Source organism: Marmota flaviventris, chromosome 13 (genome assembly GCF_047511675.1).
Source record: "Marmota flaviventris isolate mMarFla1 chromosome 13, mMarFla1.hap1, whole genome shotgun sequence".
NCBI lineage: Eukaryota > Metazoa > Chordata > Mammalia > Rodentia > Sciuridae > Marmota > Marmota flaviventris.
This window is the reverse complement of record NC_092510.1, coordinates 67883551-67908251: the sequence shown is the minus strand read 5'-3', so window position 1 is coordinate 67908251 and position 24701 is coordinate 67883551. Positions and strand designations below refer to the sequence as shown.

Genomic DNA, 24701 nt, shown 5'->3' with positions numbered 1-24701 from the left:
ATTTGATGAGGAGTTAATATCCAAAATTTAGCAGAAATACTAAAAAACCCAATTTTAAAAATGGGTGAAAGACATGAACAGCCATTTCTCTAAAGATGACATTAAAATGGCAAATACGTATATGACAATGGCCAATATGTGTATGAAAAATTGCTCAACAACACTAATCATCAGAGAAATGCAAATTATAACAACTATGAAATACCACCCCACATCCATTAGGATCACTATCATGAAAAAGACAAGATAGGGCTGGGGTTGTAGCTCAGTGGTAGAGTGCTTGCCTAGCATGTGTGAGGCACTGGGTTCAATTCTCAGCACTGCATATAAATAAAGGTCCAGGAATAATTAAAAAAGAAAATATTAAAAAAATTTTAAAAGATAAGAGATATCAAATGTTGAAGAGGGTATGGTGAAAGGGAACCACAGTATACTGTTGGTGGGATTGTAGACTGATACAACTATTTTAGAAAACAGTATAGTGGTTCCTAAAGAAATTAAAAATAGAATTATTATATGATCAGCAATCCCTCTTCTGGATATATTACCAAAGAAGATGAAATCAGCAGTTCATGAAGATATCTGTACTCCCATGTTGGTTGCAGCATTAGTTACAATAGCCAAGATACGGAAATAATCTAAATATTCACTGATCAACAAATTAAGAAAATGTGGTGTGTGTGTGTGTGTGTGTGTGTGTGTGTGTATGCATGTGCACACATAATGGGATAAAAATTTTTTAAAAATTAAAAAATAGAAAGGAAATAAAAAGATTGGCAAAAGAAATATACAGTTATATAAATACTGAGATGGGAATAGAATTATGGGAGAGAAAATAGATGTAGGTCAAATAATATAAAACAAATATGTAGGGTAAACAAACTTAGCAATCGAATGTACAATATGAGCAATATAGTTAATAAAATTTATGGTATTTTGGATTTTCATAAAATAAATAGATTTTAGTTGTTCTGGTTACCAAAAAAATAAAAAAACATGAGAGATACAGATATGCTGAATTGTTTCACTAAAGCAACCATTTTACCATATATACAAAACATTTATATTTAAATATAAATATATACATGTATCCTATAACGTCATGTTACAAACCTCAAATACACAAAATAAATTTTTAAAAAATGACTTATTTAACAGAACTAATTCAAAAGATAAGTCAAAGGCTAGGGGATGTGGCACAATGGTAGTGTGCCTGCCTACCATGCACAAAGCCCTGGGTTCAATCTGGGGGGAATAAAAAGGCAAAAGGTAGGTCAAGCGGTCTGAAACTTGACTCCTTTGGTCCACATTCTTGGGTAGACATCTGAATTTCTCCTGTGCAAAAGTAAGTATATAAAAGAATATCAAAAGCCCAAAACAGGGCTGAGGTTGCAGTGCACTGGTAGAGCGCTTGCCTAGCATGTGTGAGGCACTGGGTTCAATCCTCAACACCACATAAAAATAAATAAATAAAATAAAGGTATAAAATACAATAACATTATTAAAACAACAGGGAAATGGATGGCATTAGAGCAGATTATGCTAAGTGAAGCTAGCCAATCCCTAAAAAACAAATGCCAAATGTCTTCTTTGATATAAGGAGAGTAACTAAGAACAGAGTAGGGTCGAAGAGCATGAGAAGAAGATTAACATTAAACAGGGATGAGAGGTGGGAGGGAAAGGGAGAGAGAAGGGAAAAAGCATGGAAACGGAAGGAGACCCTCAGAGTTATACAAAAGTACATACAAGAGGAAGTGAGGGGAAGGGGAAAAATAATACAAGGGGGACAAACGAATGTCAGTAGAGGGGGCAGAGAGAGAAGAGGGGAGGGGAGGGGAGGGGGGGGTGATAGTAGAGGATAGGAAAGGCAGCAGAATACAACAGACACTAGTATGGCAATATGTAAATCAATGGATGTGTAACTGATGTGATTCTGCAATCTGTATATGGGGTAAAAATGGGAGCTCATAACCCACTTGAATCAAATTGTGAAATATGATATATCAAGAACTATGTAATGTTTTGAACAGCCAACAATAAAAAATTAAAAAAAAAAAAAAAAACAGGGCCTGGGGTTGCAGCTCAGTGATGAGTGCTTGCCTCACACACATGAAACACTGGGGTTGATCCTTAACATCACATAAAAATAAATAAATAAAGATATTGTATCCATCTACAACTAAAAAAATTTAAAACACCCCAAAACAGTTTTCTCAACCTATCTTTTCATGTCCCAGTTTATTTCAACAGACAGATTCTGCCTCCAACACAACGGCCTACCTAGAGTGCCTACTCTTTGGGCCTAGATTGAGAGGGCAGCCTACAGCAACTCCTAAAGATGAGAGTGAGTGACTAATAAGTATCAAAAAAGACATATAAAACATATAAGAAATTGAGAGAAGAAAATATTTCCAGCTTTAAAGGTACTAGTTTAGAAGGAAATCAGGGAAGTCTCTGTGAAAAAGGTAATAACTGAATTTTGATTCAAAGGATATGGATATGTGAAAACTGGAAACAATGAACATTTGAGGTAAAGATACAGATGGTAAAGATTTGAATGGAAGAAAAATGAAGGTGAAGTTGGGGTTTGTGGCTCTGTGATGGAGTGCTTGCCTGGCATGCATGAGGTCCTAGGTTCAATCCCCAGAATTACCAAAAAAGGCCAGGGGTGGGGGCTAGGTTTATGGCTCAGTGGTAGAACACTTGCCTGGCACGTGTAGGCATTGGGTTTGATCCTCAGCATCACATAAAAATAAATAAATAAAATAAAGGTATTGTGTCCATCTACAACTAAAAAATATACATATACTTGTTTTTTTTAAAAGGGAGGTTAGTTATTGGAAAGGAAGAGAAAATAACATTTGCTGAATGCTAATAACATGGTAGGCCTCTCTCTGCATATATTATTTAGCTGAAGGGTATGATATCCATTCAAAGAGGAGAAAATTAAGATTCTAAAAGGCTGGGTGAATTGCCTAAGTCAAAGGTTACAGAGACAATAAGTGGCAGAGTAATATTTTAAACTCAGGCTCTGGCTCATTGCAAGGCCCAAGTTCTTCCAACAATATAGCCTCTGGATTGGATAAAAATAAAAAAAGGTAGACTGAGCTAAGTCTTTGAGTAATCATGGATGTCAGGCTATAAAGTTGAGACTATAATGTAACTAACAATAGAAGAAAAAAAATAATTATCTTGAGGGAAAACTTCATTCATCCACTTACTCACTCACATATTCATTAAGAGCTTACTGGGTTCCAGACATCAGGGATATAAAGTTAGACACAGTTCCTATTCTATGTTTCAATGCTATTTTTCACTTAGCTTTTATTTAAACTTTTTACTGAATTATAAAACATAAAGAAGTATGCAAGTCAAAAGTGCATTTTTACACCAATGTAAACAAAATCCAGATCAAGAAACAACAGTGCAGAACTCCAGAAGCCACCTTGTGATCATATCTAATCACTACTCAGATAGGAATTTGGGGGTACAGAGTCTTAAATGAGAAACACCCATGAATGCTTGGAATGTAAAACAAGCATTTACTCATAAGCAACCCAGCCTGCCTTGTTGGCCTGTATCCTTGTCTGCAAAATATAACATGACATGAGGGCAATTGGCTCAAAATTGTGTAACTCTGCCCTGACTCCACCTCTAGTTTAGCCCTAGTTCCTGTCCCTCTAATAACATTAGAATCCCAGATCAAGGCATTGCTTCTCACTTTTGAGATGGACCACATTCTCCCTTAAATGTGTTTCTGTTTTCCTAAATAAATCTCTGTGCCTCTAACTAAGCAGTCTTTGCATGCATTGATGTATATAAAGAACTCCACTTGTCCTGAGTCCAGGCCTTCCTCTCTAAGAACTGCCAATACCTCCTCTAGTAACGCTACCAACTCCCTCCCATAAAGGTAATCACTATCCAAATGTCTGACATCACAGATTACTTTTGCCTATTTCTAATGTAATGTAAAAGGAATAATACTGTATATATTCTTTTAAGAAATACAGTCTTTTTTTTTTTTTTTTAATGAGACAGGAACTTGCTAAATTGCCCAGGCTGGCTTTAAACTTCTGATCTTCTATCTCAGCCTCCTGAGTAGCTGGTATTACAGGCGCGCACTCCTATGCTCATCAAGAAATACATAGTCCTGAGGACAAAGCTCACATAATTCCATGACAATATAATAAATATCAAAATTGGTTATATATGAAATGTTATAGAAAGAAAAATGAGCTGGGCATGGTAGCACACCTGTAATCCCAGTGGCTTGGGAGGCAGAGGAAGGAGGATTTCAAGTTTGAGGTCAGCCTCAGCAACTGATTGAGGCCCTAAACAACTTTGTGAGACCCTGTCTCAAAATAAAAAGGGCTAAGGATATGGCTCAGCGGTTAAGCACCTCAGGGTTCAATCTCTAGTACAAAAATAAAGAAAGATAGGCAGACAGACAGACAGAGGAACATCTAACTCTATCTGGAACTTAGGGAAGGCATCAAAGGATGTGACATTTAAGTTGGGCCCTGGGCACAGTGGTAACCAGGAGTAGTGTTCTGTCTAGAATATAAATCTTGCAGTGGCATACACAATGGATTCCAAGAAAAACAAATAAAAGCAAGGAAGACCAATACTACAGTCTGAGCAATAAAAAGGAACTGAACATAAAGGGAAAGAGAAGAGACTGATAAAAGAAATCCAGAGAGGAAAAAAAAAAAAAAAAAAAGATCTGGTAAATGATCCAAGCAGGAGGCAAGAGAGAAGAATGTAAAGTGTCACTGCAATTTTGAGTTGGTGTCTACCAGAATAACAGTGACATTAATACCAACAGAGAACAAAGGAAGAGGAACATACTCAGGAGGGAAGTTCATATAATTGAGAAAGTGTAGTAAACATAACTAATAGAAAACTAGACATGAAGGATAGAGCCTAAGGAAAAAGGAAGGGTAGAAGTACAGATTTGGGAGTCATCTGCTTAGGAAAGAAGAGCTGGAAGTCAGTTGGTTGACTAATACACTACCTGTCATACAGTAGCTGCTCAATTTGGGTAGGGGTGGCAGTCCTGAAGATTGAACCCAGGGGTGCTTAACCACTGAGTTACATCCCTTAACCTTTTTATTCTTTATTATGAGACATGATCTTGCTGAATTGCAGAGACTGGGCCTGGAACTTGCAATCCTCTTCCCTCAGTTCCCCAAGTTGCTGTAATTACAGGCAGGAATCACCACATCCACCAGTAACTGCTCAATTAAAGAATAGGTTCTGTAGAGATGCAGATTTGATATTTAAAAAGATTCCTGAGGGGCTAGGGGCATGGCACAGTTATAAAGCAGAGTACCTAGTATGTGCAAGGCCTGGGTTTGATCCCCAGCACCAAGAGGAAAGAGAGCGGGGGGAAAATATGCCTGAGAGGAAAACTGTACAAAAAGGAGCTAGATAAGATGAAAAGGGAGGGAAAGAACAATTGGGAGAATCTAAGGATAATGCAAGACAAGAAAATGGGAAATTATAAGAAGCAAGGAATTTTAAGAAAGCACAGAATGCTGCAGAGAAAATAAGGAAATGAGAAAAAGTATGTGAAAAATAAAATATTTAATTATTAATCATTTATATCTCCCCTCTGTACATGTCTTACAAGTATCCCCAAAAGCACACAGTGGTACCCACTTATTAGCAGGTTTAATTTAAAACTGAATAGTTATATGTTGCTCCCTTTTGGATAACATTGGCAAACAAATTTTCTCTAACAGAAGAATAGAGCTCCTTCTTAGTGTCAAATATTCTCATTGGCTGGGCAGTCAAATAAGTAGCAGGAGTCAGGTAAGGTGGTTGAGAGTGACAAAGACTGCTGTGCTTATTATTTGGAATTAAATAATTTTGTGCAGAGCTAATGATCTGACTTATTCCAGTAGAGTTAACTGAGTACTTACCTTTTTAGCTACTATGCTTAGAAAATACTATCAGCTAGAGCTAAGGCCTGCTGCCAGTATCGGACATCCTCCTGTCCTATGACTCCAGACAGGTTAATGATATCATGGCAACCTTCAGAGAAGGGAGAACTTTGTTCATGTTTAAAAGATTAAAAGCTTAATTCCTAAAGAAATCAGTAAAGGGAACTGGGGTTGTGGCTCAGCAGTAGAAGCACTCGCCTAGCACATGTGCGAGGCCCTGGGTTCAACCCTCAGCACCACATAAAAGTAAAAAAATAAATAAATAAATAAAAATTATATATATAAAAGAAATCAGTAAAGTAGTCCCCCTTATCTGTTGGGGATACATCACAAGATCCCCCAGAGAGGGTCTTAATATATGAGAGCCCTATATATAATATGTTTTTCCTAAACATGCATATATACATATCTAAAATTTTCACCTTTCCACTTAAAGGAAGCACTTTCCAACTTCTTTTAAGCATATCCAAATTGCTAGCATCATTACCACCCTGTGCTTGGGTGATATTATTAAGTAAAATAAGAGTTAATTGAACATAGGCAGTGCAATAATGTGACAGTTGACAGCTACTGAGTGACTGATGGGCTGGTAGCATATACAGCATGGATACACTAGACAAAACGATGATTCACATCCTGGGGGGAAAGAACAGGAAGGCACAGGATTCATCAGGCTGCTCAGAATAGCATTTAATTTTAAAACTATGAATTATTTTGTTTCTAGAATTTTCCCTGTAATATTTTCAGACTGAGTTTGACTGGGTAAATGAAATCAGAGATTCAGAGCAAGTGGTAAAGAATTAAATAAATCTAGATTTGAATCTCAGCTCTAACTCTGGCTAGCTGAATAAGTTTCTGTCTTCTTTTTGGGGGCTGGGGGTTGCACCAGGGATTGAACTCAGGGGCACTCAACCACTGAGCCACATACCCAGCTTGATGTGGGTCTCACCGAGTTGCTTAGCACCTCACTTTTGCTGAGGCTGGCTTTGAACTAGAAGTCCTCCTGCCTCAGCCTCCCCAGCCATGGGATTACAGGCATGAGCCACCATGCCCAGCTACAAGTTTCTATCTTCTTAAATATTAAGTTCCTTAATTTATAGAATGGTCCTAATAATAAAAGTCTAATTCATAGAATTACTATGAGAAATGCATTGAGTAATATATGTCAAACACCTAACATAATACCTGAGAGATAGCTGTATTCAATAAATATAGTTATTAGGATGATAATTTAAAAAAAAAATTTTTTTTAGTTGTCAATGGACCTTAATTTTATTTATTTATGTGTGGTGCTGAGAATCAAACCCAGTGTCTCACACATGCTTCTGCTCTACCACTGAGCCACAACCCCAGCCCTTAGGATGATAATTATTATGGCAGTAGTTGAGATTTAAAGAAAACCTATGATATAGAAACTAGGGTTTTCAATGAACAAATGGAGGGTTATGGGAAAGTTGTAATCTAATTGCAACAAGAAATGTGGGTACAAGAATGGGTTAAGTGGTGATCTAGTAACGGTTTGGAAGTAACAGAGGAAGCCAAAGAAACCAAGGCTTCCATCTTGTCCATTAATACATGAAGCAAAACAAGAATATATAGTCTCTACCAAAGGGAGCTTCAGGTTTCAGTCAAGGTGAGAAGCACAGAATGTATTAATTCTTGTCTCAGATATCAGGTAAGGACTCTTCAGTTTGCCAAAGACCAGAAGGAGCCTATTGGGAGGAAGGGCTGTCTCACAGCACTAGGGTAGCAGCAGCTAGGGCCCTTGTCAAGCAGTAAAGGGCCTATTCCAGGGAAAGGTTTACCATGAGCTCAAAGGGTGTCAAATGCTGTAAGAGAGGTTATGAAGTATTAAGGCTTACAGGTAGGATTTGCATTGCAACAATATTAGAAACAAAGATTCATAAATAGTAGATACTGTATATGTTATAATACAGCTACAAAAAGTACTATATAGCTGTTTTAAAAGGCAGTAACTCTATATAGGGTAATAGAAAAACTGTAGCTATTAATAGAGCAGTAGCTCTATTTGTACAAATAAGGAAATATCTCCAAGATATAGCAGGAAATGAAAAAAGCAAGGTAAAGAAGAGGATTGTTAATACACACAAATGTGCATTTGTGCACACACGTGCTTTAATTGTGTGGATTATCTCTGGACTGATAAGATACAGGTAATAAGGTAATGGGGAAAGGGTGACTACAGGCCTGGGAGCCTGAAAAAGGAGGAAAAGTATATTATGCATATTTTTTAATTTTATGTTTTTACATATATTACTTATTTAAGATAATTCTCTAATATTTTAAGTGTTATAACAGCAATGGTAGGGAGAGGGCTAAAAGACTATAAGAAAAAGGAGAGATCAGAAATTGGTGGCCTCCATGAGAGTGAGGGTAAAGAGTTGAGGTAGTGGAATTTAAGACAGGAAACACCCAAGTCCTCAAGGAGGGGTCCTAAAACCTTCAAATCAACAACTACTACTACCACCAACAACATAAAACTATTAACAATAACAATAACAATGGTAGCAGGAAACAAAAAAGATAAGCAGCAGATCAGAGAATATCCTGGAGTTTGAGATTACAGAAAGAATGTTTTTCCTGGTGCTAAGTCTAAGAGGCGGGATCCTAATGACCTCTCTTTGAGCTCATTTCCCCTTAAAAAGGGAACCCTTTCAAGCTTCAATTATAGGACAAGAAGGGATTCTCTTTGCTTGGGAGGGAATCACAAGTGAAAACAGAGCTTTGTAAGAGCGTGCCAATTTTCTCTGCGCCTTAGTAATCACCCCTGAGAAAATGCTCTCAGGCTGACCAGCAGCAATCTTGGACCTCCTAGGATTGCTCCATTTAAACAAGAGGCTTCTTTCCTCAGTTCTGTCCCTGATTACCAAGGCTCTCCTTCTCAGCTTTCTTCAATAGCCCAGGAGCTCCTGTCAAGCGTTCCTTATGGCCTACCTCCATGCCTTCTCCTTCACTGTCCCTTCCACCTGGAACACCCACCCACCTGCTGCCACCGCAGTCTCCGTTTCTAGTGCTAAAAGTCTCACCTCCTCCCCCAGACTTTTCTGCAGCTAAGCCAAATAAGGTACAGATTCATATCCATTCCCTCCCACACTTCCAACATTACTACCTCATCAGCATTAGCAATGTCATTAAATATTTATTAAGTGCATATGGCCAGGTACTCAGCCAGAGGATAGACATGACCCTATAGAATTTCTTCCCTCAAGTTGCTGACAGTCTTATAGGAATGACGTAAGTGTAGCTAGGTTTCTATGGTACTTCCTCAAAGTCTATTTAATGCAATATCAGCTAAGTAAGTATAAACAACTATAAACATATGGTAAATACTAAAACCACAAATAATGAGAAACGTAAATTAAAACAATGGGATACTATTCTTTGGTCAAACTGACAAATATTTTCTAAAATAATAATTCTGGTACAGTACATTCAAATACTGAAAGCACAAACTGGAAAACTTTTTTCAAAAATAAATTCAGAAGATCATCAAGAGTATCATTTATTTATTTTTTCCTCTTGTGAAAATGGCAATTGAGGCATTTTAACACTAAGCTACTCTCCCAGCCCTTTTTACTTTATTTTGAGCCAGGGTCTTACTAAGTTGCCCAGTATGGCCTTTGAATTTGTTATCCTTCTGCCTCAACCTCCTGAGTTGCTGGGATTACAGGTATGTGCCAACAGGGTTGGCTTCTCATCAGAAGTTTTTTAAAAGAATATGCTCTTTAACTCAATAATTTATTTGAATTCCATTTTAGGAAAGCTAAAGAAATAATCAGAAATAAAATAGATTTACATATGATCATGCTTATTATAACATCTATAATAAAGAATAACTGTTATGGGACATTTATGAAATGGAAAATTAGTAATCTATTAATAATCATTAAATGTTTTCAAAAATACTGAAGAGTAAACTGAAGTTCAAAACAAAGTTTATAAAAACTAAATAAAAATTCCACTCATATTGTGATACAAATTCAGTAAATTTATATTCATAATATATAAGTTACATAAGAAAACACAGCTATAAATTAAAAAAAGAAAACAAATAATGATAATACTTAATATTTTGCTGTTGTTGGCTTTAAGTCTTGGGCGTTGGGAAAAGTTAAAAATAGGATTAATGAGAAGATAAAAAAGAACATAGAAACTTCTGTGGAAACAATGATGGGCCTTTTTTTGCTAGTTAAGTATCTATAAAAGGTTGGCTAAATGCTCTTTGCCACATTCTATACTAAGCTCTAGAATACCAGCAAAAAAAAGCATAGGTTTGACATTCAAGTAACTTATAGAAGAAAAAAGGCAAGGCAGGCATATGAGTAAACAAGTAACTACATTACATCATGGTAAATGTCAATCTAGAAAAGGCATTCAGAGAATCTGGAGGGCTGGGATTGTGGCTCAGTGGCAGAGTGCTTGCCTAGCATGCATGAGGCCCTGGGTTTGATCCTCAGCACCACATAGAAATAAAATATTGGGCTGTGGCTGTAGCTCAGTGGTAGAGTGTTTGCCTGGCACATATAAGGCACTGGGTTCGATCCTCAGCACCACATAAAAATAAAATAAAGGTATTGTGTCCACCTACAACTAAAAAACTACATATTAAAAAAAAAGAGAGAGAATCTGGAAACACTGCCCCCTCCAAACAAAAACAAAAACCTGACACCTGATTGAGTTTTTAAAGATGTGAATGAAAAATTAGGTGAATTAAGAGAAAGAATATTCTAATTGTAGGAAAGGGCAAATGCAAAGTCTCCGAGAAATTTTGAAAAATATAGTTATGTATGTTGGAAGTGTTCATCAAACAGGGTAGCAGCAAGAGTTAAGGTAGGATCCACATCAGTTTTTCAAACTACTCTTTGTTAAGACTTGGCTTTATATTCCCAGTATGTCACAGTCTGATATTTTTCGTCCATATCCTATTCAATGAGCCATTGATAGGATTGATGTTATAGCAAATGAAATTGCCTCTAAATGGTTACTTTCAATATGGGTATTTATTTCATCAAAGACTAAAAACAAACAGTTCCTGGGTTGGGCTAATTCATGAATCACACTTTGAATTGTACTGAGGTGGATCATGAAGGATTTTAGTCTATCATAAAGGCAATGTAAAGCCACTGAGACATTTTAAAAAATCATAGACTTATTAAACAATTTATAATGCCAAGAGAAAGATACTATTATTCTCCCCATTTTTCTGGATTAGGAAAATGTGCCTCATATTAAGCATAAAAAATTTCCTCAAAATGGTTCACTGAGAAAAATACTGGCAACTCACATAATAACAAAGAGTTAATTTCCCTAAAACATAAAACACTCCTGAGAATTAGTAAGAAAAAATATTAACAACTTCACAGAAAATGGGCAAAGAATAGGCCATTCACAGAAAGTAATTACTTAATAGTCTTTATTTATATATATATATATATATATATATATATATATATATAAAAAACATGCTCAACTTTACTAATAGAAACTACAAATTTAAACTACTGACACACTAGCACCTAATAGAGTAGCAAAAGTTTGATCAATCACGCCAATGGGGGGTTATGGAAGAGAAAGTACCTTCATGGTATCCTTCTTAGGAGTATACATTGGGACACCTCCTATGGAAGGCATTATATATCTTTGGGACAGTCATTAAAGTCATTCACAAATATCCTCTTTCCTATGAACGTATATCATGGTACTCACCTAAATTTAATAGGTGGGGTTAGGGATATGCTTTAGCAAGGGAAATGTGAGCAAAAATGACATGAAGTTTCTAGGCAGAATTTTCAAGAGCCAGAGTGCATTTTGTATGTTCTCTTTTATTTAGTATCTTTTCTATCCCTTTACTATTGTGACTGGCCAGTGCTGGGTACTTGCTACTCCATAAGATTACAGAGGTAAGACAATTTAAAGCAGAACTCTTTAATATAACATGTAGCATGGGTAAGAAACAACCCTTTGTTGTTTTAAGTCACTGACAAAATGAGCAGCAATTTGGCATATGTACTAAAATTACAAATCTCTATTTCCCTCAGATATATTCGTACACATGCAAAATAACATACACAAAAAGGTTTCTCATTTCTAACATGGTTTGTTACATCAAATGACTGGAAACAAATGAATATCAACAAAGGATTTGCTAAACACTTGCAGTACATTCATAGAATGGAATATTATACAGCTTCAAAAAGTGAAAATTCTCTTAGAGCTAATATGAAAGGATTACTAAGTAAAAAAGAAAAAGATATTCTCAGTGTATATAATATTCTGCCTTTTATATAAAAGGAGTAAAATAGAAAACATTCATATTTGCTTATGCTTATATAATGAAATTCTATAATGATAAGAAACTAACAAAAATTATTATCTTAGGCAGAGGGGTAAAGGCATGACTACGTAGAACTTTGATTACTAGGGTGGAAAAATCCTTAGTGCTATGTTTACTTTGTTTGTTCTCATAAACTCAACCAATCTTTAGCAAATCTCATTTCAAGTGTACATGGTGCAATTCTGCTTCTATCAGATCCCTCTTTTTCTTCTTCTTTTTCTTGGTACTGGGGATCAAACCTAGAGGTGCTTTACCACTGAGCTACATCCCAAACCCTTTTTTAAAATTTGATAAAGGGTCTCACTAAGTTGCTGAGGCTGGCCTTGCAATTCTCCTGGCTCAAATTCCTGAGTTGCTTTAAACTATGGCTGGCCATGACTCATCAACTGCCAGTTACTTTACCCATGCTAAGAATTCTTTTACTATTGTTCTCTTACTCAAGTAGCAATAGTACTTAAGTACTACAGTGGCTCAAATAGCAACAGTACTCAAGAAGCAATAGTACTTAAGTAGCAATAGTTACTCCTGGATAAACTATGTCTTTTCTCCAGCTGCTTCCAAGCTTTAGCAACTATTTTTAGGTATATTTTTTTTTTCCTTTGAAAGACTCTGAATTCTCTCCAAAAGAAAAAGTCATATTTTAAATTATATCAGTTCCAATATATTTTTATTTTTCTCATCGAGTTTTCATTTTACATGGAGAATATGACTTTACTTTCTTTTAAATAAAAATTACAAGATCATTACTTTTGGAAAAAATAGTATTAATGACATTCACTCTATAAATGTTCACTTTAAATGTTAGTTTACCTCATATTGGTCTACATCAGGCCCTCAGTGTTGTGATTGAGCAGCCCTGTCCCACAGAAATTTCTTACCATATTCCTCTCAATATGTGTAGATTCATTTAAAAATTATACACACATAAAATTGTATTAATGTTAATTACATTATGAAAGTTAAAATGGAAAAGCATAAAAACAATCATTTAAATTTTTAAAAATATTAATGATAAAAATATTTGCTGTCACTAAAAATACTGGCAGTATTAATTTTTATCAGTGAAAGAAATGTAAAATAATATTTAGTTGCAGAATGACTTGAAGGTTTGGTTTCACATTTAATTATTTCAATAAATTGGTTTTCACAGCTGTCGTAGTGAAGGATACCAATACATCAAGTATAATTGGTTTCTACATGCCAATTTTTAAAAGATTCTGTTGAAATTTGGCTAGTAAATTTCATCTTCTCTGATGTCAGTCAATTGTTCTTATGAAAGGGTCAAAATATTTTTTATATTTTACCAATTTCAAACCTCACTGAAATTTTTCATTAGAAAGATTTTAAATATGTTAATACTCTCTTTCCAAGATTTTAGGCCACACAGTTTTGAGTTTTTATTAGTAACACTCATTTTGAGTAACAAAGGATCAGATGTACACATATATACAGAAAGAAGGATTTCAAACATCTGTATTCAAAATGCTTTCTCCAAAGCAGTTACTTTTTCAATAATTATTAAAATACTATCTTTTCCCTGAAGGGTCAAACTTAAGGTCCTTTAACTTGAGGCTAGAACAATTTGACCATCAAAATAAATGATAGTAATGGATTACAACTCACATCATAAATTAGAAATCCATGAGTCCATACTAACATAATTAAATTAACAGGAGAAAATGAAATCTCCTTATAGTAGAACAACAACTAATTAATGTAGAAAGGATAATGAAAGCAAAGTTACCACTTGACAACCACCATTAGTGGTGACAACCTCAGAAAAAAGTCATCAATGGATACTAAGGTGGTAGGTAGAGATTTGATGAGGCACACGGTATCAATAGTCTAAGAGGATCTTACTACAAAACACATACCCATTACAAAGGGAAAGAGGGGTATCTCTTTTTCAATATTTTTAGATGTATGTGGACACAATATCTTTATTTTATTTAATTTTATGTGGTGTTGAGAACAGAACCCAGTGTCTCACACGTGCTAGGCAAGCGCTCTACCACTGAGCCACAACCCCAACCCAAAAAGGGATCTCTTGACAATGAAGAAACCAGGACAATATAAATTCAACCAAATGATTAAGGCTATCACAAATTGTAGAACAGGTAGCCATCTTATACTTCCTGATGCAATGCACTGATAAGAGCACAGCACAGTTTTTGTGTAATTCCAATCAAGACAGCATGGCCTGAGTCTGAACATGAGTAAACACTGAATGCATCCAAACTGAAGAACATGCTACAAGATGAAAGGCCTGTACCATTTTAAACAGTTAAAGATGGAAAAGATGAAGAACTATTCCAGACTAAGGGAAGACTAAAGAGATGTGACTACTAGGGCTGGGGTTGTGGCTCAGCAGTAGAGCACTCACCTAGCACATGTAAGGTGCTAGGTTCAATCCTCAGCACCACATAAAAATAAATAAATAAAATAAAGATATTGTGCCTAGCTATAACTAAAAATAAAAAAAACAGACATGACTACTGAATACAACATGTCATCCTGGATTAGATTCTGAATCAGAAAGAAAAACGAGACACTGTCAGAATAGTTGGCAAAATTTGCACAGGGTCCTGATTATAATATTATTGTTTTCCTGATTTGGATGGTTTAATTGTGGTTACTCAGGAGAGTACTCTCATTTTCAGGGAAATACAAGAGCATTTAGAAGAGAAAATACCATACTTCCAACTTTCTCACAAGTAGTTTAGAGAAAGACTATTCCTAATACAGCAAAAGCAGATAAAGCAAATGTGAAATGCTGATAGCTGAAGCATCTGGGTCAGAGGATGCGAAAGTCTATCTACAGGTTATATACTACTGACAGGTTTTAAGTCATCACTTAAAACTATCCCTTCTGCCTGAAGACTAGAGTCTATCTATTGACACACAGATTAAGGACATGTCAAACTCATAACACAGAAAATTTAAAAATATTTATTTTTATTTTTGCTTTTTTATACTCTTTCAGATCTTAATGTATTGATGTTTTGGGCCTTAAATTAGTGACCCCATAAAAATTTCTGTAACCTATTTCTGGCCCCACAATATCAGCCAGTAATATTTGAACTGGCTAAGGAAGAAGTGATCCAAGAGGCCTTGAAATGGTCCCCTGCTCTCATCTGTGACTTCAAAGAGATGATGGTACTGAAAATAAACATAAAACTTTACCTTCAAGCTCTCAACCCACTAGCTCTATTTGATTTTCATTAATTAGCACAGAAAAAAAGCTAAGGCCATCTCCCCTATCTTAAGTCTCTGGTTTAGTTGCCATGCATTCCAAGAAGCACACTGTAAGAAGATGACTAATCACTGACTGCTTCTCCAGCACCATATGTCTCTCAATTTCAAAAGAAAAATTGTCCCAACCAGTATCAGAACAGATTCCCTACCTCCTGCAGCTGGAGTCGGACCTTGGTCACTGCTCGGATCCAGTGTGCTCTGGCTTGGGTAAATGGTGAAGATGCATTCTCCTCAGGAAAACTTGTAACAAAGAAAAGAATATTTGGGGGCAAGAAAAAAAAAAAAAAACATGAGTTACAGGGGACAGGGCTTAAAGCAAGATCGCCAAATATCTAAAATAAAATGATTTGTACTCATGCCTACACTTGTTTAGTGATTCAGGCCACTAAAACAGCATTGTCCTGAATACTTAATGTGCAAACAATTCCTCTATAAAATGACAATTCTTTTTTAGCTTTTCATCTGTTCCTACTTTTGCTTCTCCTTTTTTCAATTACCCAGTGAAGTGGCTCATTAGGATAGTCAGGAATCATGACACTAGAAGTAATAGCAAGGGCCCTAAGTTAATGTCAACCACAGAAACCAGTCAGAGATATGTGGAATAATCCTCTCACTTACTTCTTGAGACCACCAACCTTCTTTGGGGGTTCCACATAGCTTCCTTAGGGAGGAATTTTGTTCCTGCTCCACTATTTTATTTTTATTTATTTTTTTAATTTTTTATTGTGGGTTGTTCAAAACATTACAAATTTCTTGACATATCATATTCCACACTTTGATTCAAGTGGGTTATGAACTCCCACCTTCACCCCATACCCAGATTGCAGAATCACATCAGTTACACATCCATTGATTTACAAATTGCCATACTAGTGTCTGTTGTGCTCCGCTGCCTTTCCCGTCCTCCACCCTCCCCCCTCCCCACCTCTCCCCTCCCCTCCCCTCCTCTCTCTCTACCTCCTCCACTGTATAACCCTGAGGGTCTCCTTCCATTACCATGCAATTTCCCTTCTCTCTCCCTTTCCCTCCCACCTCTCATCCCTGTTAAATGTTAATCTTCTTCTCCTGCTCTTCATCCCCACTCTGTTCTTAGTTACTCTCCTTATATCAAAGAAGACATTTGGCATTTGTTTTTTAGGGATTGGCTAGCTTCACTTAGCATAATCTGCTCAAATGCCATCCATTTCCCTGTAAATTCTATGATTTTGTCATTTTTTAATGCAGAGTAATACTCCATTGTGTATAAATGCCACATTTTTTTTATCCATTCGTCTATTGAAGGGCATCTAGGTTGGTTCCACAGTCTTGCTATTGTGAACTGTGCTGCTATGAACATCGATGTAGCAGTGTCCCTGTAGCATGCCCTTTTTAGGTCTTTAGGGAATAGACCAAGAAGGGGAATAGCTGGGTCAAATGGTGGCTCCATTCCCAACTTTCCAAGAAATCTCCATACTGCTTTCCAAATTGGCTGCACCGATCTGCAGTCCCACCAGCAATGTACAAGTGTACCCTTTCCCCACATCCTCGCCAGCACTTGTTGTTGTTTGACTTCTTAATGGCTGCCAATCTTACTGGAGTGAGATGGTATCTTAGGGTGGTTTTGATTTGCATTTCTCTGACAGCTAGAGATGTTGCTGCTCCACTATTTTAGAAGATGTACCAATTCCTAAACTACATAAAAAGTGCCAAATAAATAAATAAATAAATCACAGCCCTTTCCTTCCATGATTTGATCCTTGAGCTGTCTGCCTCTGGAACACCCTCAGAAAAAATGAACAATAAATATCAGAGAAACACTACTTTGTATTAGAACAAGTCATCAGCCACATTCTTAACTGGAATACAGTTAATTCTTGGTGCTACTGCTTCACCTTCCTTCCTTTGGAGCCTATAGCCAAGGCAGAAGACAAACATTCACTACCCGTACATGCAAAAAGCATGTTAGACTCTGAAGTCATCTAAATGAGTCAACTATTCTAAAACATTTGTAGAACTAGGCTTCACATGCACAGAGAGAACCTGAGAAGACAAAACCAGAAGAAAAGGATAGGTGCTCATTCTGGGCACTTCTGTTTCTCTACCAAGAGATCAACCCTGAGAAAAGTAGCTGCCAAATCTCAGCTCCACAAAGAGCCAGCCTTTCAATGGAACATTAATCCAGTGAGAAGGCTGGTGCTGGTCCAGAGCTCAGTGATCCAGTGTCTTTCCTACTAGATGAACCACAAGAGATAGTAAGTTGATGTCTTCAGAGAAGTATGTGACTCATTCATTCATCTAGTGGTGGAAGAGAAGCCCCAACAATTCCTTAACTTTTACCAGGTAACTGGCATTTACTGCTTTTGGTTTTTTAGTGACAGACTTTATTCTATCATTATTTTAGATACTGTGGTAGTCAAAACTGGAGGTTGTTAATAGCATCTAATGTGCAAAGGTCAGATAGGCTACTAACACCCTATAATGCATAAATAGCTTCCTATAACAATTATCTGGCCGGCCCAGAATATCAATAATGCCTAGACTGAGAGACCTGCTATACTCCAATCCCTCCTCAGCTACTCTAACCAATTTAAGTCAATAATAGTAATAATATTCAAAGTCTGTATTAAGCTCCATTATAAGATTATTAAAAGTGACAAATTTTAAAATTTTCTTCTTATGGTTTCATATTGCCAAATACATTGCCAAGCCCAGGGGAAACAGAGAGGTGAGTTAAATCTGTCCTCTTGATCAATTCTTTACTCTGTCCTAGTTTTTCTCAGGAAGCATAAAACAAAAACAACACTGTTTACAAAAGAAGTTAAAACAATAGACTAGGAAACCGGCAAGGCACCCAAAGTAGCCCCACTGAATGCAGGGCTCAGGTGGGGTTTTAGACTCAGAAACTGCCATATGCAGGATCAAGAACAGCAGATACAAGAAGCCTTAGCAGACTGTAGCTCACTAACTCCAGAGAACTCAGTGTTCTGACTTCAGAGAACTCCCAAATATCTTAGGAATTATACCAAAAAAATCAAAGGAAGCAGTGCAAATTTCAGCATGGATGTCTTGCACCCCACCATACCCAGCTGCAAAGAAACAAATGAAAAACTCTTATATTCAGTAATATCACAGGGCAGGTACTGAGGAAGCATGTGGGACAGTCATCACCTACCTCTCCTGGGGGTCTAGGACATGGTCCTTGTGTAGCACCAGATCTGGGGGAGGATGGGCTATGGCATCTTCTCTCATCTCTTTGGGTTCACAAGCTCTCCCCTTCTCTGTTTCACCTGTAACTTCCAAGGCTTTTTCTTGTTCTCCAAAGACAGCCTGGCCATCTCTGGAGAGACTACCAGAGCTGTGGCAGGAATGAATTGAATCCCTCTCCCGACGATCATCATCTTGTTCGTGATATTGGTCTAGTTCACTCAGCTGAGAGCTTCCTTGACTCACATTACAGGAGGAGCCATACCTACTACTGCTGGTGGGGCTGTAAGATTTAAAAGAAGACAGATGAGTAAATAAATGCAAACTAGGGACCAGGGTACAAGTATAGATAAATTCAGGAAATAAACATTACATCAAGGGCAATAACCACAAACAGGAGGTTCCTAGGAAGAGAGGACCAAAGGTCCTAACCTAGAAAACTAGTCTATTAAGCAGAACCACAATAGGGAAAAAGCAATGTGCTGGGTTTTCCCACAGCATTTAACTTCAGCCCTACACCTACCCTTTAAGAACAGTTTATCTTAACATGCTATTTTTCAATAGAAATAGTAAAATGACTACTGCCTATCCCTAAAATTCTTTTGTCTTCTAAATAAACTTGTCCAGTGGCTGTGATTAAAGTTTGCTAATTTCCACATAGTGGAGTGAATGAATCTACTTTTTCTATTATTTAATAAACTGAAGTCCTTATTTATTTCCCTACAATTATAAATGTGTACACCTATACCATAGCATAATCAAATAAGAAGGAACATGTTCCTTCAATTACCTCTTAGACATTTGTAGGATGCGTTAATGGAAGCCATTGGGAGATAGAGGCCAAGACCAAGAAATTCCACAAAGGAGTGGTCTCATCCACATAAATGCTACAGTATACCTATACCCCTGGGATACAGAAGTATCCCAAAGATGAACTTCTCCTTTGTATATAAGTTTCTCTCAGGGAAAGAATCAGTTATGGATAAAATCGACAAATCTAACTCTTCTGGGTCATAGTCATATTAATGCATCTCCATATCTGAAATAAGGTTAGCCCAACGCTCTCTCAAACACCTGAATTCCCATGCTGAGAAAAAAATCTGTCCCCCCACAATGAGAGTTAGTTGTGGTAGGGAAAGTGGTGAAAATGGCACAGTGGTGGAAAGAAGGGCAGTATCCATGATACCCCCTTGAGCCTAATAGTCCTATCATCTAAAGGAGTCAGCCCTAATAAAGACAGAGGGACTTGATGTTATCTGCATCCCAAGTCAGGAGTCCTCATTTTATTACTGGTATCCTGTTGGAAAGCTTCCATGCAAAAAAAAAAAAAAAAAAACAGGATTTTTCTTGTGACAGAGTCAAGCCTTTACCTAAGGGCTTAAATTTATTTATCCTTGGTTAAATTAAGAGAAATCATTGATGTTTTCCAGTGATATTTTCCTTATGGTTCCTCTCAATTACCTGCTGTTTTTAGGCTGATTTCCTATTTCCATCACATGTCAGCAGAATAGTAATAAGTCACTGTTCTGAGTAGTCCCCAATGCACATATATACATGCACACACGTGTATCATGCCCTGCCCAATCTCTAAAACCCCTGACCAGCTCTTCTGGACATGTTTGGGTCAAAGGTCAAGGTAGCATTCTTATTATGATTATTATCATTCTTTTTTAATCATAAAGTCCCCCCCCCCGCAAGGTAGCACTCTTAAACTACACTGTATGGTATTATTGAAGAACTATAATTTTGGATAGCTGAGCTCCTGCAAGACTTTACCAAAGCACTTTCGGCCTCAAGGTGGTTCAAAGCAGAGAATAATGTCTGATGAATAAAGTCTCATAGTAACTTGGGCTACCCCTTGCTGTAGTTTTTCAGTATAGAGCATTGTGAAACCTTGGTATCAGAGATTGATACCTGACAAAAAGCTATTCAAATCCATGTTGAATAGAATATAGATTGTTCTAAGTCATTTTTTTTTTTGTATTTTACCTAATATCCTTATGGCCACTGGAGGAAGCATCTTAGAAGACGTGGAAAACCAAAGCAAATTAGGTTTCTCCCTATCTAGTATAAGATGTAAGTGCCTAAGACCAAACCAAGGAAGAATCCAACCCTATTACATAGTTGTAATTAATATATGCCCCTTAAATACTTGCTCCCTCTTCCTGCCCTCCCTTTCTCCATTCCACATTATATAAGGAAGAGCAAACTAGAGTGAGTAAATCTCAGGGCTCAGCCTTTCCTTTAAGCAAGAAGCTCCTTGTTCCAACAAATGAATTACATTTGACATTAGAGAGAAGGGAGAGAATGAAAATACCCATGTATTAGCTCTTGTCACTAACCCCTAATTAATGTGAAACACAGGTGTTAGGAAAGACACAGAAAGGATAAAAAGCAAACTAACATAATCTAACACTAAGTCACCTGCATCATAAATGGTCAATTCCTTAAAACCATTTATGATGCTTGAGTTGAGAACAGGCCTTTTGTTGGTCATTGGTTCCTTAATGTCATCCGGAGTGACTGGTCGCTGTTCACTTGAAACACAGTCAGTACTAGCAGGCAACACCTCCTCTTCTTGTTTTCCTGGCTGATTAGGCAGCTCAAAGACAGTGCAGTGTTCTTCTTCTGGTTTCCCTGAAGGACAAGTGGAGCCAGAGAGATTGCCTTGGGCACCTCCAAGTTCTCCAGATGCTGAGATACTAGCAGGCAACACCTCCTCTTCTTGTTTTTCTGGCTGATTAGGCAGCTCAAAGACAGTACAGTGTTCTTCCTCAGGTTTCCATGAAGGACAGGTGGAACCAGAGAGATTGCCTTGGGAACCTCCAAGTTCTCCAGATGCTGAGATTTCCAGCTGGGTTTTCACTTCTTCAGGCCCTGACAATCCGTGAACAGAGACACTTGGCCTGGCATCCAGCTGCTCAGAGGTCCCAGAGGACTGAGTAAAGACCTCATCTGGCTGAGCACTGGCTACAGGTATTTGAGAAGACTCTGAAGCTTTGCTGGCCTCACTGGAGTTAAGATCATTGCTGATAATCAAAATTGGAGGGGAGGATTCTCCAGGAACATGTTCAGAGTCCCCTTTGTTCTCTTTGGGCCATGAAAATGAAAGATCCAGTTTCTTTCCAAATCCTAGTTTTGAATTACTTGGCGGTACACTTCCTTCATTACCTCCCTCAAATAGAGTTGACAACTTCTTAAAACCAGACATTAAACCACTCTCTACTGCTTTGTTGCCAGAGGGAGAAGGTGAGGAAAAGAACGAGCTCAGTGTCTTCCCACGGTCAGTAGTAGAGGATGGGAAGCAGAGCTTTGGCCAGTTGGTCATGTTTGGGATCTCAAAAAGAGGTCTTGGCTGCTCCATTTCCTGAGGGACTACAGGTGGATCTTCCTGGGCATTAAGTACCCCACAAACTTCTTTGGCATAAAGCACAGGTTCTTCCTGCAGAGGATGAAAAAGATCCCCTTGGGTTTCTGAAGCAGTGTTCTCATTGACATTTCCCTCATCAAACAGTGTAGTATTGGTTTCTAGTGAATTGGATGCCTGTACATCCAAGACGTTTTGGTTTGTAGAGGCAGTCTGAATAGCTAGCTCTGGCTCAAGAAGAGGTGGTTGAATTGAAGGAGGAAGCTCTTCAGCAATCCAGGCAGGATCTGGATGCAACTGTGTTGGTAGCAGAATATGCTCTGCTTCTAATGATGCCTCTGTGTCTGTACCCTGCTGCATTCCCGTGTCTCCTTCATCACTTAAAGACAATACTCCTTGCCTCATATCATCCTCTGAGACAGAAGATGTAGCAACTGTTTCAAAACCTTGGGGTTCTAAAACATTTTCAAGAACATTATTTTTTTCCGTTTTGGTTGTTAGTTTAGGGTCATCTGTCAAGCCATCTAATTCTGACTTTGTACTAACCACAGTCATTCTACAGTCACTGAGAGTAGAGTCTGAATTGAGTCCTGCAGAGGCAGCTGTATGCAAACTTTCTGGAGGTATGGATCCCACAGCCTCTCTGGAACAACCATTTTGAAGCCATGAAGTAGCAACAGATGATTCTTGTTTATATGTTTCTGGTTTGGAACTTTTGAAAATTCCAAACAGCTCACCTTTGAGAGGCTGAGATGATGCATTAGAAGAAAAAGAGAGAAAGGAGTTTTTCTTTGGAGATTTAGGAGAAGAGAAAAGTCCAGAAAAAGTCTTAGGAGGTTCAATTAAGCACCCAGAGAAAGATTTAACTTTGGTCATAAACCCTGAAAGCATTTCTACTTTAGAGTCTAGCATTGATTTGTCCTCCTTTTTATCTGCATCTCTGTTCTGGAAGTGCCCTGCAAACCCAGGGTCTGAAGAAGCAGCAGCTGGCTCCTTGATTTGGGGTGAGACTTCATCAGAGACCATTTCTAATGGTAAGTTCAATGGGTCTGTAGTAAACGTTTCATTTTGGCATTCAGTACAAGCATCTAAATCATTGAGTTTTTCATTCAAATGTTTATCATAAGAAAAAGACTTGGCCAGAGAGTCACCAGCGAAGGCTTTCTGGCTCCAAGCCTCTTCTTTCTGGGGAGTTGTTACTTCAAGGGTTTCTGGGTCAATGAAGAAAGTTTCAGCATGTGACTGAAATTCTGATGGAGGAGGAACAGTATCTTTTTGTACCTGATTCACCTGAAAATCTGAAGATATCTCTGGTTCATTACTGGAACTCAGTTTTCCCTGTGTTTTCTCTACACTGAACTCATCTGCCAGGGAGGTAATCTCAGTGGTGTTGCTAGTGGAAACACAAGGGGCCAATTGTTGTTTATGAACTACTTCTTGAGCTATGCTGTCTCTATGATCACTAGAACCTTCCCTAGTCATTGAGACAATAGTGTCTACAAAAACACTTGGCTTCTTATAGGGCTGGGTAGTCACTGGAGCAACAGGAGTCTGCTGCTTTTCATCCAAAAAGGACAAGCTGAAGAAACTGAAACTAGAGCTCTTCTTACAAGAGGTATCCTTGATGCTTGAGTTAGTAGTGGGAAAAAAGGAAGGAAGTGTGAATAGCCCTTCTGCTTGAGATCTGACTCTTGGTAAAGCAGTAGAGGCTCTGTTCTCAGATTTTTCAGATCTATTCAAGAAAGAAAATATACTCTTTCTGATTGGTGGTTCTGGTTGGGATGGAGATGTTGTAGCAGTTGAAAAACTCCAGTCTTTACCAGGAAGATGATCTAGTTCATTTGATTTTCTTCTGCTCAGAATATCAAAAGGAATTTTACTACTTTTTGGACCTTCTGTCACTGTAGACATATCACTAGTTTCTTTTGAAGAATCTCTAGGAGAGTCTTTGAGACAACTTGTTGAGAAAGATGGTTCTGTTGACTGCTGGATTAGGTGGTCTCTGAAGGGTTTTTCTTTTTCGTTTAAATTACTATCCTGGGTTTCCTTGATTGATGGTTCCCTTAGCCTACTGTCATCAATGGTAGCCCGTTTGTTCAGACTTCTACCTCTAATCTTCCTTTCAACAGAAACTGCTGCAGGAGTTTCTACGTTCCCAATACCTTGACTATTTAGCTGTACAGAATTAAGACTTGACTTGACCTCATCCTTATCATTTGCTGAAGAAAGAGGCATATTTTCAGTTGTTTGTATGGGAGATACATTGGTTTTAAAGAATTCCCCAAGGGTACCAAAAAAATTTGAAACACTAGAAGATTCTTTCTTTTCCTGAGATGATGTCTTTCCATTTTTATCACCATCACTCTTTTCCAAGTTTGATGATTCTTCTTTATTCGCCTGGGTTTTAAAGAGGTTCAAAAATCTAGATGCCTGTTTTTCATTTGCCATTGTTCCTGCTGAAGATTCTTCTCGACCAAAGAGCTTCAATGCACTTTTAAATAATGTTTTCTCAGGCTCTTTGGAAGACTGTTCCTGAGGAAGATCACACCTTTTGTGCTCATCCCTACTAAACTGTGGTACAGGAGGATCTGAAACA

The 24701-nt window shown here is 37.5% G+C and overlaps 1 protein-coding gene across 5 annotated transcripts in view; it reads right to left on the bottom strand.

Annotated features, from left to right (window-relative positions):
* Unc13b (unc-13 homolog B) overlaps window positions 1–24701 on the bottom strand; it is a 208649-nt gene that overhangs the window by 66465 nt on the left and 117483 nt on the right. For all 5 annotated transcript variants that reach the window (XM_071600727.1, XM_071600728.1, XM_071600729.1 and 2 more), the window contains 2 exons: window positions 18707–19021; window positions 15705–15795 (listed from right to left, as the gene is read on the bottom strand). In XM_071600727.1, coding sequence (XP_071456828.1) covers window positions 15705–15795; window positions 18707–19021 — 406 coding nt within the window. The remainder of the gene's footprint in view (window positions 1–15704; window positions 15796–18706; window positions 19022–24701) is intronic.